The sequence below is a fragment of the Danaus plexippus genome, chromosome 8 (genome assembly GCF_018135715.1).
Source record: "Danaus plexippus chromosome 8, MEX_DaPlex, whole genome shotgun sequence".
In the NCBI taxonomy this organism is placed as follows: Eukaryota; Metazoa; Arthropoda; class Insecta; order Lepidoptera; family Nymphalidae; genus Danaus; species Danaus plexippus.
In genome coordinates, this window is record NC_083542.1 from 8,565,458 (window position 1) to 8,579,368 (window position 13,911).

The 13,911-nt window shown below is 35.1% G+C and overlaps 2 protein-coding genes across 4 annotated transcripts; one reads left to right on the forward strand and one right to left on the reverse strand.

Moving 5' to 3' along the window:
• Nucleotides 1-565: 565 nt before the first annotated feature.
• Nucleotides 566-9,291, reverse strand: LOC116774639 (short-chain specific acyl-CoA dehydrogenase, mitochondrial-like). 3 transcript variants are annotated; one of them, XM_061521250.1, is made up of 9 exons: nt 9,176-9,291; nt 6,783-6,949; nt 5,299-5,557; nt 4,909-5,070; nt 4,727-4,793; nt 4,209-4,348; nt 3,715-3,806; nt 2,337-2,536; nt 566-1,989 (listed from the first exon to the last, which is right to left on the reverse strand). In XM_061521250.1, exons 1-9 carry the CDS (start codon nt 9,204-9,206, stop codon nt 1,896-1,898), a joined length of 1,212 nt encoding a protein of 403 aa, XP_061377234.1. In that variant the 5' UTR covers nt 9,207-9,291; the 3' UTR covers nt 566-1,895. The 3 variants fall into 3 exon arrangements, with proteins under 3 accessions (XP_061377234.1, XP_061377235.1, XP_032523239.1); XM_061521251.1 differs by lacking the exon at nt 9,176-9,291 and adding an exon at nt 8,489-8,575; XM_032667348.2 differs by lacking the exon at nt 9,176-9,291 and adding an exon at nt 7,482-8,111.
• LOC116773784 (vacuolar protein sorting-associated protein 18 homolog) lies at nt 8,499-13,867 on the forward strand. The gene is made up of 9 exons (XM_061521249.1): nt 8,499-8,757; nt 9,133-9,464; nt 10,075-10,386; nt 10,456-11,684; nt 11,789-11,958; nt 12,431-12,582; nt 12,649-12,714; nt 13,031-13,196; nt 13,367-13,867. The coding sequence occupies exons 1-9, from the start codon at nt 8,499-8,501 to the stop codon at nt 13,600-13,602; spliced, it is 2,922 nt and encodes a 973-aa protein (XP_061377233.1). The 3' UTR covers nt 13,603-13,867.
• The last annotated feature ends 44 nt before the right edge of the window (nt 13,868-13,911 follow it).

A 13,911-nucleotide genomic window follows, 5' to 3' on the forward strand; every position in this document is an offset into this window, starting at 1 on the left:
TACTCGTTACAGTTAATATACTTAATGGATTTTGTTCTACGAAAATATAATGTTTTAATCAACATTAAAAGTAGAAAAGGTTGTTGTAAATGATATCGCTTTCAATGAAATTAGGTGATAATTTGTTGCAACATTATAGATAACGATGTAGTCAATCAATAATAAAATTGATAAATATTTGTAATCGATGTTATTCTTTTATTACGGTTAAATTATTACCCATATTATATATACGGACACTGCATTCAGCGTTACGGCAAATCAAATATAGTATATTTTTTAATTCCAATGCAGAGCTTCATGTAAAATATGAGACATTAGAAAATATAGAACCTCATCGGAGTTGGAAATGTACGACAGTTTTGAACGAAAAATAAAAGGCAACGAGATCCATATCTTAAAACGATTTAAACAAATCTATCTCTGCAAGGCTGCTTTCATTTGCTAAGCGTTCTATACGAATTAATTCTAAACATAAGTTGTAAATTGATTTAAAATTACATTAGATTCTTTGAGCACATTAAACAAGATTCGGAAGTCATTGACTAGAAAAGAAAAGAGAAGACATGTTGGAATTCATTTAATAGATCATAACAAAAATATAAACATGTGTGATATTACAAAAGTACATAATAATATAAATATCATATCTAACATTACAGCACACGCTCAAAGAAAACTATGGTTCTAGAAATAATGACATTATACATGAAAAGTCTAGAATGTTCCCACCGTGATACAGAAGAACCAAGGAAACCGTAACTACTAATAAAATTTGATGAAAAAAACTGCTAAACCATAGTTTTATTTGAATTAAAAATATATTGTATTGTAATAGTTAATATAGAAGAGGATTTAAAACAAACAGTATAATATAGAAATTAAGATTTATAGACCCTGTCACTCCAAAAGTTTCAAATGTTTAAAAATGGAATGAGGTTAAAGCATACGGCATTCAGCCTCGACACCAATAACATAAGTCGAAGTCAAAGCGGGGAGGTAAGTCAAAGAAGTTTAAATATATGAGATTGGATAATTTTGTTGCGCATGAAAAGCGATCGATTTGAAAGAAAATATAAAACGAATGACACTTTAATTTTGTTTTAAATTAAAATATACGGTGATGAAATAACTTATACATATATTTTATAGCACCGGATCTGTTGGCGCCAAAATATAAACTGACATTTTTTTTTACTAATGGCAACATTTATCCAGATTACATAATCAATTCTGCAAATTCTTTTTATAAAATAATAATGTGAATTTAAATATTACTTCTTTCATAGTGTGTACTGTGAGAAAAAAACGGGATTATTATCTTGTTTTCACTATTTTAGTTTACAATAAAGATTTGAAGAGGAAAATATACAGTAATTTTTTTATAGAGCACAATACTAGCTACATTATCTTTTTGGAAGACTGAATATATTTTATATACATAACAGCACCAGAATGTCAAATATCGACAGTGAGGTTTCTAGCAGTGAGAAAGTCTATTTTTGGCTTCTGTCATTTAACGGTATTCGGTGAAGTTGAAAAAAAAAATTCCCTATCACCGATCATTCAATAAACACGATTATTTAAATTTTAATAAAACTAATATTTTTCAGCAACCGTGATCACGGACAGACACACAACTCGGCTGCCCGTGATCACGGATTATTTAGACATTGTATACCTCGTTTAATATACACACACATATACATTATACACCACTATCTGCCTCCCCTGTGTCTGCACGTTACATTCGACTTCCTCACTGCTAGGAAGTATTATTTTAAATATCTTTTAAGTAACGTCATATATAATGTTAAGTCCCATTGTCATATCTAACCGCACGTAAGCGTATCTCACCGCTGCCTCCCTCGTACCCTCCGCTATATACCCATATATTACAAGGCGTTGTGTTCTTTGAGCAGGTAATGTCCAACCAATCGTTTCTGTATGTCCGTCACTCCGCCGTATATCTGTGTGCCTCTCGCGTCCCTGATATTATAATTCATTAATATAAGTAGTTACTTTATTATTTAGACAATTTTATTCAATGTCCTTTATAACAATATATGCATTTACACCTGGAAGAATTAAGAAAACATACCATTGCGTATACACATATACACACGCGCTCACACACGCACGCACACACTGGCCCACACATACCTATCCAAGTGCAATAAATACATTAAAAACACAGCACTCACACGCGCAAACACAAGAATGCACTCTCTCACGTGTTTAATAATAATACGCAACTGCATACACACCGAGGCGAGCGTACATACACACACACACACACACACACGCGCGCATTCTCTGTTATGTTATTCAGTCACCTGTAATGTCTTTCGGCGCTGTAGTGCGTGGAGAGCCCCCTGCCGCCCAGCACCTGCACGCAGTGGTCGGACGCGGCCGTGGCGGCGCGGCCGGCCACGTACTTCGCCATGGCGCTGTTCTTGGTGCTGACGTCACAGGCCGCGCGGTACGTCAGCAGCCTCGCCGTCTCCACCAGCATGCACATGTCCGTCAGACGATCCTGGGGTGATGACGTCACACACACATTATAAACACTTACATGCGGTGTGCCAGACATACTCTGGACACAGACACATCATTTTAAACACTAGAGTCTAAAATATTATATCTGTGGTAGATGATACGCGTGTTCGTTTATTAATAAAATGTTCAGTATAATATTTATTTAAGTTTTAAAAATCAATGCTCGGCTTGATAGCAATGTTTGTGGATTGTAATATATTATTATTTAAAAAAACTTAAAATTTGTATAAGCTAATAATATTTATTGTAAATTTTTGAACGAATTGATATATATCCTCTATATGATGTTTTTGACAAGTTCATCTTTAGCAAGGTAATTTAATTTTTTAAAATATATATATACACTTTTAAAATACTTAAAAACCCCGTGATAACAGCCATCACTTTTATTTAAAGAGTACGTATAGGTTTAAAAGAATTCGCTACTGACACTAAGCTTGCTTAATTCTCTGCACCAATAACATCCTCAATGAACATGGAACACAACAATCTGTGAGCGCGCGGCTGACGATGAATCGCGTGACAGATCGCGAGGGACGGCATCCGTGTTGCGTGATCGATTGACGGTAATAGAGGTGGCGTGACGGAAACATTGGAGGCGGAGAACACGACTCGAGAGGATGACATGAGTTGCAGAAACGAGTTCAATGTAAATATTTTTTATGCTGTGGCTTCATTCGCACTGGATCCGTGGAATTTTAGCCAATGTCAACGTTTTTATTTGTTTGGCGACTTATAATCTCGAGTACCGTGCGGACGAAGTGAATGTATTTAATCTGTGAGGATGGAAGCTTGACAGATTGTTTGTTTTGTGACACAGATTGCCAGAAAAAATGGTCTTAGTTTAGAAATTCTGCTTTTACCTCATACATCAAGGCATCTTCTTAGCTACACTATCACACTGTTGTTAATATATGCAGAAAACTTTTCGAAAATGTCATAATATTTACTGTTAAAGGTTCAAGTTGAACAGCACGGTGACGTAGTTGATAAGAATATTCAATTACAGTAAGCATTATACGACTCGGTACTTGTAAAGAGCGTTCTAGATTTATCTGAAATGTAGCTATAAGGAGTTCAATCTCATAAAAAGTCCCAGGCGACAGCTGGGGTAATAATAAAAGACTACTCCAAACAGTATTTCTTTGTGCGTACCTTAACTGACGGCAGTCTTGTTAGATTTTTACCGAAGGCGTGTCTTTCTTTGGCATACGATATTGCTGTGTCTAACGCTGACTGGGCGATGCCTGAAACGTTCAACATACTTAATAATTAATATATATAAAAGAATAAACACCTTTTAAATTATTTCAGGCTTATATAATGTGATCGTGAACTCGTTTGGAAAACCAGTTTCTTGTGGAGTCTTGGAATAAATGCATTTGAAATAAACAAATAGCGTTAACTAATAAACATAAAGATTCAGCCTGTCATTGATATGTTATAATAAAGAATAACTTATCCATGGACCCGATAAAGAAGGTTAGTAGGGCAAAAAAATTAACGAATTCACTCTAAAGAAACATACTTTTTTTTACAAATATTACACACATGCACACAAACAATAAGGAATATTATCGTTAGGATGTAAAAGACTGCTATCGCTATGAGTAACTCCCCCACCGTGCCAATTACTCGTGGTAGCTCACCGACAGCGTGCGCGGCGATGCCTATCCTTCCCTGGTCGAGCTGTTCCATGGCTATCTTGAACCCCTCCCCCTCCCTCCCCAGCAGACACGAGCTCGGCAGGCGGACCTCCTCCAGCATGAGGTCGCACGCCGTCACCGCCCTGTCACACGGCCTTCAGTAACCTTACAACTTGTCGTAGTACACTACATACAAAGCGTTCCTAGCTTATCAACAAATGTTATCACCACTACCAGGGTTATAGAGTTGCAGTAATTTGTTTTGAATGTCAACAAAATTTTACTATACTTAAACCACGAGGTTGCCAAAAACTATCGCGTGAAAAGATTTATACAACGAACAATTGGCAACGCTCAGTTTTAGTTTAACAACGGAGTTTCGTGTCAAATGTACGGATTCAAGACTTCAATACTATTCAAAGATCACTACTGCCAAAAATCAATATTGGCTTACGGAAGAAAATGACGCTACGTAGGTTCTTTGGCGACTAGCTCATCTATAGCTACATAAATAATCCCACCTGACGCCCATTAAAGGCTCTTTCTTGCCTCTGAAAACTCCCTCAGCGTCCAAAGGTACTAGGAAACCTGAAATCAAAAAATACGATCATCAAAAAAAAAAAAAATATCCTCCATGCGATTATTGAACGGCATGTGTAACCTTATATAATAATAAACCCCCTGTATATAAAGATAAACTCACAAGCAAGTCCTTTATGCCGTAGTTCAGGGTCGAAGGTCGCGAAGACGGCGGCGGCGGACCCCTCCACGGCCGTGGACACCCAGCTCTTCTTACCATTCAATATCCAATAATCACCATCCTTGCGTGCTCTCGTCCTTATGTTAGCGACGTCGCTGCCGGCATCTTATTAAAAACTTTACGTCACACAATATGTACGAAGCTTGAGTCACCGACTCGAGGCAGGTCACGACAGCTTAGTTGGGAAAGCAAGTGGAGCGTGATATTGTATAAATCGCAGGGTCGAATCCTGCTCGTGTTGACGAATTGTTCTTTCTATATTTTATATTTGAATCATAGAAATAAAAACAAAATAATAGAAATATTTACTTTATCCTATTTTTAAAAACTTACTGGGTTCACTCAAAGCGAAACATCCAAGCGAGCCCTTTGTGAAATCGCATAGAAATCTCTCCTTCTGTTCGGGAGTGCCCTTCTCGTTAACCAAGTTTGCGTAGAGAAAGTTGTGTATGGAGAGTATCATTCCAGTACTGGCACATCCGCGGGAGATCTCCTCGACGGCTATCGCCAACGACAGGTAGTCCAGATCAAGACCTCCATAGCTTTGGTCGACACATGCGCCCATCAAACCCAGATTTGTAAGGGATTTTATCTACAACCCATTTATTCGTTCATTACAAATATTCAACTAATATGATGAATAAGTTTTTCTTACTCCTTTTTACATAAAATATGCTAAATTATTATGAAAATAAGCTGTAATATTACTTAAAAACGGCCATTAACTAAATTATCGGCGTAATGTTTCACATTATTATGTTGCGTAAAGACACAAAGTAGACATATATATGCAATATTAATGTATGGTAACATAAGTTATTCTTATCCCCTACTCCAAGAGGGGTATTATAAGTTTGACGTGAATATCTGTGTGTGTGTGTGTGTATGTATCTATCTGTGGCAGATACACACACACAGATATGGACGAGGCATCGCAGCTCTCAAGTGTCAAAAAACCTGACTTCAATTTCGATTAGTTTTTCCTCATTTGAAAGTCAGGTTTTTTGAGATGATTCTCAGGTAGGTTTGGTTACTATTGGTCCGGCAGAGCAAGAGTCAGTTATTTTAGAAAATGAAGAGCAATTTTAGGTCTATGATTACTCAATCAAGTGTCTCATGCAAGCCAATGTAATGGACAATAAACGTGTAATCTGTATGGTTTTAGGAACAATATTTTAGGTCAATTTAAATGTACACTGAGATGACTCAAGTGCCATATGTCATTGTTGGGTATTGGAAATTGAATTAGTAATTTAGAAACTATTAGTATAAGTTAACACAAGTGATAAGAGATATCTATTATTCTTTTAATAAACAAAGCTAATGTACAATGCTAGAAGCAGATAAAAATTTGAATTAAGAATTTTATTTAATTCAATTTTTTTTTCAGAATACATATATGGGTTTTCTATTAGATAGTTTACATATAACCTCTTTTTAAATTTTAGTGTGTGATGTTAATAAAGGTTTAAAAAAGATCTTTATTCCGGCTGTATGGGTTTATTGTCTGATACTCAAGATAAATATGTCTGATAAGAACTTAATACCTCTGTGAAAGGTGTTTTATTCTTGAAAACAGAATTACTGATAATGGATTTAATTTTATGAATCAATTAAAACATAGTCAGAGAGTTGCCTTGAAAAATGTCAGGCATATTAAATGAATTGATTTATTTCTCGGATACCGAATTAAAATTACACTTTTATATATGAAAAAAATATATTTTTCTGCATTAATATTTAATGCGACATTTACTCTATGAAGAGTATTTTTACACAAATAAGTAAATAAGAAATAATACAGTATTATAACTCACCTCGCTAAATGGGAAGCGACCTTCAGAGTCTAATTTGGCGGCTTTGGGCTTTAGCTGATTTTCACTAAAGTTTCTTGTCAGTTCTTGTATTTCAAGTTGTTGTTCTGTCAGCTGGGTTGTAAAACTGCGGCTTTGTGCAACAAATTTTACACATTGCAGCAAGTTTGCTAAAATATAAACATAATAATTAATACATAACTCATAATATTTTTCTCTAAATATTTTTCATCAGTCCACACTCTGAAAAGCAAACTTAGTTCAAGGATTATAAAAGAAGTTATAGTATTTATGAACAAAATTTTAAGTACTTTCATTACATTTCTGTTTGAATGTTTCAAAGTTTTCTTTGATTCTTCTAATATAATTTAGAAACATTCTTATTAATAATAAACTAACAAATCCAGTAGTATATTAGTTACAAAACAATTTTTATTTCTCTTATAACAAAAAAAAAGTACATGGCATTGTTCATAATAAGGAATGTATTATCACAAAAACATTAAAAATCATGTTCATTTATTTCAACTAAGATAGACAAAAAATGAATGTAAGTAATTAAAGAAGTTCCTATAATATTTAAAGACATTTACCATATTAACACCTTGATTTTAATAAATATATACACTCTCAAAACTACTTATTCTATGTTTATTTTATATACTCCGTGTAAATGACAAATAAAATGTTTGATATACTCACAGTTTAATTTGGTTGTTTTTAAAATTGCACCCGCAACCATCTTCTTTATGTATATACTAATTTATGAATTATTCAACAATTGTCACGTACGAATTTAACATCAGTGTTACATCAAAACTTGATAACAATGATATTGTACAAGGTCATATATTTAATACGTTTTTGGATAAAAACTTAGCGACAGTTAAACAACTAAAAACTTTATCAGTAAAACTTTATTTCTCTTAGGCTATACATGTACTAACGTTCTTAAATCATTTGTCAAAATAAATTACTTATACAAGTTCTATCAAATAAATTCTACCTTCATTCAATAAATAATTTATAATTTATAAATAATATGTTCGTATTAAGTAACCCACATTGAACTACTGTCTAGTGAATAGTGAATACTGAGATCCGAATTTGACAGAGATAATAGTTTATCATTTATGACTTATAGCAAATGAGTTGCGATACTCAATGGTCGACACCTACTAATCCAGTAATCAAACTTTTGACATTACATGCTTACTATGCTGTCTACTACGAGTCAGTAGACTGACAACTAACAAGAAAAAGTTTTGTTGCATCTTGGAGATAATTTTTCAAGTGGAAACGTACAAGATTTTTGAAAAAGATGTAACATTTTGTATACTTACATCAATAAAAATAAAAATATAGATACATTTCATGTTTCAATATAAAATGAAAATTACAGTTTCAAAATATATTTAGTTAGATTTGATAAAAGGTAAATAAGCTTTTTAATATAATTCATAAATGTCAATGTCAAAATGTGGAAATGAGAAAATATGTCATTATTCCAAAAGTGTACATCTAGGGACTTGTTTTAAAACATAATAAAGGATTGTTATTTGTTGATATTACCAGAAACACTAAGGCATGGCTGTTTTTGAAGAACCTTATACACTTAATAATTAAAAAATAGTAAATATATCTGCGTATAATTATTTTTTTTAATAATTGTGCTTATATTCTGAGGTGTAACAACTGGGTTTATATACCAATTCAAAGATGACTTCAATTTTTGATCAATACGAACAAGCGTCTCAGGTGTCGCAACGCCTAGTTCCTCCTTCAGAACAGATGACGTCTTCAGGTTACATCAACATCCAATTGGATGATAACAAGCCCATGTTTTCTAAGAGACAAATGAATTTCACGCCATCAGATTTAATCACTCACGTTGCTGTTTCTAGTGATTATCTAGTTCTAGCCATGGCAAATGGAATGATATTTAGACTAGATGTTAAAATGCCTGATGAAAATGAAGGTAAACTGATTATAAGTAATTATTAGTCTCATAATGAGATCTATGATTTTCAGTATTCATTAAATGAAACTAATATTTTCGGATTACTACGCGTATTTTACTATTTTCAAAAACTACAAACTCCTGATGTTTCTGCTACTTAACATTTTTCATCTCCTCTGCCTATGATCGCAGTTGCTGCAAAGTAAAATGTAATTGTAACCAAATCGTCTTGAGTATGTAGTTTTTAAAAATAATGAAGTACACTTAGTAATCCTTAAATGTTAGTTCTATTTAAATTATTAGCCTTTCATAATCTATGTTGTAGATAATGTGATTTTTTTTTAATGATATTAATTATCTTTCAATGAGAATAACTAAACAAATAATTTTCAGAAATAAATTATTCAAAATATGTTCAACCCAACTCAAAACTTACTGCAATATTTCTGGATCCACTCGGCTATCATCTCCTATTAGCTTTTGCTGCTAGAAACAAAGATGGCAATCCCGAACTGGTGTACCTCCATCGAAAGAGTAACAAATTGAAAACGGTCGCCAAATCTAGGAATTATGAAGTGACTGAAGTCGGCTGGAATTATGAGAATACTTCGACTTCAACCACGGGACCCATACTGCTGGGGACATCACAGGGGCACATCATTGAGACGGAACTGGAAACAGACAGCGATAAAATGTTCACCGCCAGTCAACAGTACTGGAGGCAGGTGAGGAATTATAATAAATATCTATATATATATATATATATATATATATATATAAGAAAATAATATTGTCTCATAAAAATTTTCAATTACTGGTTATTTTCAATTTCCACTTTAATAAACATAAATTTCTTTTACTTCATCCAGCTGCCTAATTATTTGCCTCTGTATGGAGGCAAGGAGATAGAGGGTTTGGTATACATAGTTCAATTCAAACTAAAAAGCTTTTTATTGCTATTAAATATATATATATTTATGCTTTTTTATCCGCTGGATTTCATTGAAGAACTGTTACTTATAAATTTGTACTGAAAACCATTCAATTCCATCCCAATCAAATACCATACATATAAAAAATAATAAGAAAAGTTTTAATCATGAATATAGAAAGCTTTGTATCAAATCATTTTTCACTCCCCAGTATTGTTGGACTTTAGACATGTTCTGAGATAGTTTTATATATGTTATCTTACTTAAATTATGATTGATAAAAAAAATATTATACATTAGTTAGTCTTGGCCAAATGAGTACATAGTTATGTAGAAAAATCAAGCAAAATGTTCAGTATATAGTAATTCAATAGTCTTTTTTAATAAATATATTTTTTTTCAGATTTTTGATATAGGTAAGGGGACTGACACACCCATTACTGGTATCCAGTTCCATAGAGTGAACAACACAACCAAATTCTTCATATTTGTCACAACCCCCAAAAGGCTGTATCAATTCATCGGCCATGCTATGGCTTCCGATGAGAAACCATTCCTGCAATCAATATTTCACTCTTACCTAACAACCGTAGAGACAGGCTTCCATGAAATACCTTCAACTCTGAAATACTCCAAATTGCAGTTCTTTTTCGATAAAACAAATAGTCCAAAAACATTTGCCTGGTTAACGGAGCCAGGTATATTTTATGGGCAGGTAAAATATGTTCCGTTAAAATTTATTCTAATATATATTATATTTTACTACACGATTATGCCTTTGCAGCTAGATCCTACTTCTCAACAGAATTCCAACTCACTGTTCACTCAAGGCGAGCTCATAACTTACTCTGATAAAAGTGAAAAAAATGACACCAAAGAAGCAACGCCACTCTCGTTCGTACTTACAGAGTTCCATGTCCTCCTCATGTATTCTGACAGGGTCAAAGCGGTGTCGCTGCTGAACCAAAAACTGGTTTACGAAGACAGATACTCAGAAGTACATGGAAAGTTGAAGAATATAGTGAAAGATCCTATCGGAAAAACGATTTGGACCGTGACCGATAAAGCCGTTTTTAGATATAAGGTCGAGAGGGAAGAAAGAAATGTTTGGAGGATATACTCTGATAAGGAACAATTCGACCTGGCCAAGCGATACTGTCAAAACAATCCAGCCTATATAGATATAATAAACGTGAAACAGGCAGAGTTATTGTTCAAGAAAGGCGATTACGATAAAAGCGCTGAAACATACGCGGAAACACAGAGCAGCTTCGAGACTGTTTGCCTCAAGTTTTTGGAATGCGATCAGGTTAACTCGCTGAAGGTGTACCTCAGTAAGAGATTGGACACTTTGGACGACGACAAGACCCTGATATCGATGATAGTTATTTGGATGACGGAGTTGTTCCTGTCGCAACTCGGGTCGCTCCGTCGCACCGGGAAAGCTGACTCAAACGAGTACCATCAGATCCAGAGCAATTTCGAGATCTTCCTTCTCCAACCCAAGGTCACGAAATGTATGCAACACATTAAAACTGTCATTTACGATCTGATGTCTTCACACGGAGATAAGCAGAACCTCATCAAATTGACTATCATCAACGAGGACCACGAGAACGTAGTGGCGCAAAATATTTACGAGAAGTCGTACGTACAGGCTCTGAACATGCTGCAGCATTTGAAAAAACCCGATCTATTCTATCAGTTCGCTCCGGCCCTGATGGAAGAAATACCGAGAGAAACCGTCAACGCCTTGATTTCTCTTGGACCGATTCTAAGTTCCTCAAGACTGTTGCCGGCGTTCCTCTCCTGCGAAAACGACGAGGCTCATGTATCTGAAATCATTCGATACTTGACATTCATGCTACAGAATTACAATGTCAAGGATCGTGCGATTCATAACTATCTGTTGACGCTGTACGCGGAACACGACGTGCCGGCTCTCATGAGATATCTGTCACGGCAAGGGCAGGAGCTGTCGATGGTGAACTATGACGTACATTATGCCTTGCGGTAGGTTCGCATAAGATTGTGTGAATTAGTGTGAGGCGTTCTATGTTTAGATTAAAGGACTTTTATTATATTGTGTCATTAATTAACTATTTTTATATCATCAGACTCTGTAGAGAGAAGAACTTGACGGAAGCGTGCGTGAAGCTCTCGGCTCTGCTCGGCCTTTGGGAGTCGGCTGCTGAATTAGCGCTGCAAGTTGATACGGGCCTGGCCAAGACTGTGGCCGACATGCCTGATGATGTGACGCTGCAGAGGAGATTGTGGCTCGGAGTCGGTCAGTTATATAATGTGACATTACAAAATGTATTAATATATAGATAAATGAAAAAAAAGATTGTGAGGATGTGTGGGTATATGAGCACTTTCACACATATGCTACTTAAGACAATTTAATAAAACTTTAAAGCAATGGAGAGATCAGAATAATTGAACAATAATGATGTGTTGGACGTAATTTATCCCAAAGTTAAGTTAGTCACCGCGGTATCGAGGCAGTAAATTTGTGTTTTGCATAGAGCCACATGACAATGGCTAAAGATTTCCCTTTCCCTGACATACCTTGTACATTTTTCCCTACACCCAATCACGAAGTCCAAAGAGACAAAAACGACTTACCTACAGTTAGTAGTTTAATTAATATGATCCTTAACACCATGTCTGACAATGATTACATTGAACCATTCATACTTTTCCTAAACATTGTGAAAATGTATTTTAATACCACAACGTCAGCCGTCCATTTCCAGCGGAACACGTTATCACCAAGAACCAGGACATCAAGGTCGCCATGAGTCTTCTAGAAGAATGTCCTCTGATCAAAATCGAAGATATCTTACCATTCTTCAGTGACGTCATTACTATTGACCATTTTAGGGAACCCATCTGTCAGTCCTTACAGGTGAGATTTTTTTCTAAACTTTGTTTTACATATAGAAAAAAATAATAATGTAATTCTTTATTCTAGGAATATAACAATCAAATAGAAGAACTCAAAGCGGAAATGGAGGACGCCACGAAGTCAGCCGAGTACGTAAGTATTGCGATCGTGTGTCGGCGTGTTGTGGCGGTTCATATATCATTCGTTTTGCAGTTTATAATAAAATGAAAACAATGTATTACAATCACGTGACAGATACTGATGCCGTGTCTATTTTTAGCGTTGATGAAACTTTTTATTTTAGAAAATTAGTGTTTTATGATAAATATATATAGATTTACTTAAACAAATGATTTAAATAGATTTACTTTTTAATTCCAAACATCTCACGGAACGTGGGCTAAGTCAATAATAAACATTGATTTGTTATGATGCGAAGTTTTAGCAAGATTATCTATGTGACAACCAGGTCCGCAGCGAGATCCAGTCGTTCCGTGGTCGGAGCGCGTTGGTGTGTTCGTCAGACACGTGCTGCGTGTGCTCGCTGGCGCTCCTCCTGCGACCCTTCTACCTGTTCCCTTGCAGCCATCGCTTCCACAGCGACTGTCTCCGGACCGAGATACTGCCGGTGCTGGGTGAGGAAACCTACGGCCTTGGATAGTCTATACCTCTATAAAAAGAGGGGTTAAGAATTTAATGTCATTACAGATCTTTTTACAGGCCGTTTGCTCGATCTCATACAAGGATTTCTGTGATACTAACTGTCATTCGACGAGCTATATGAATATATTTATAATATTTCCAGCGCCCGCACGTCGCAATAAGCTAACGGATCTTCAGAAACAGCTGACGCTGCTGTCTAACATAGAACTGTCGACGGTGACGTCTAGTGGCCTTCCGCTCCGAGAAGTGTTGAAGAACGAGATCGATGACATAGTGGCCAGCGAGTGCCTCTACTGCGGGGAGTACATGATCACTTGTATCGATAGACCATTCATCGCCGACGAGGACTGGGACCGGGTTATGAAGGAGTGGGAATGAATGAATAAACTGTCATCAATATATTTATATTTACTCAATACATTAAGCTTCACTGATTTGCTTCCCGTTCCATTACTACATATTAATAAAATGTTATTTAAGCTCATACATCCGCAGTAGACTCGGCTGTGAATTTATATCAAAACATAAAGGCAGTGCTTACTTTTTACTATTAATTATAGTCTAAATGTTACATAAAAACCGATTACATGTATTCAAAAAAAAAATGTATTAATTTGTATATTAAATAAACACTGAAATAATTTTTAAATATTTTTAGTAACCTCCGTAATGAAATATAATAAAAAA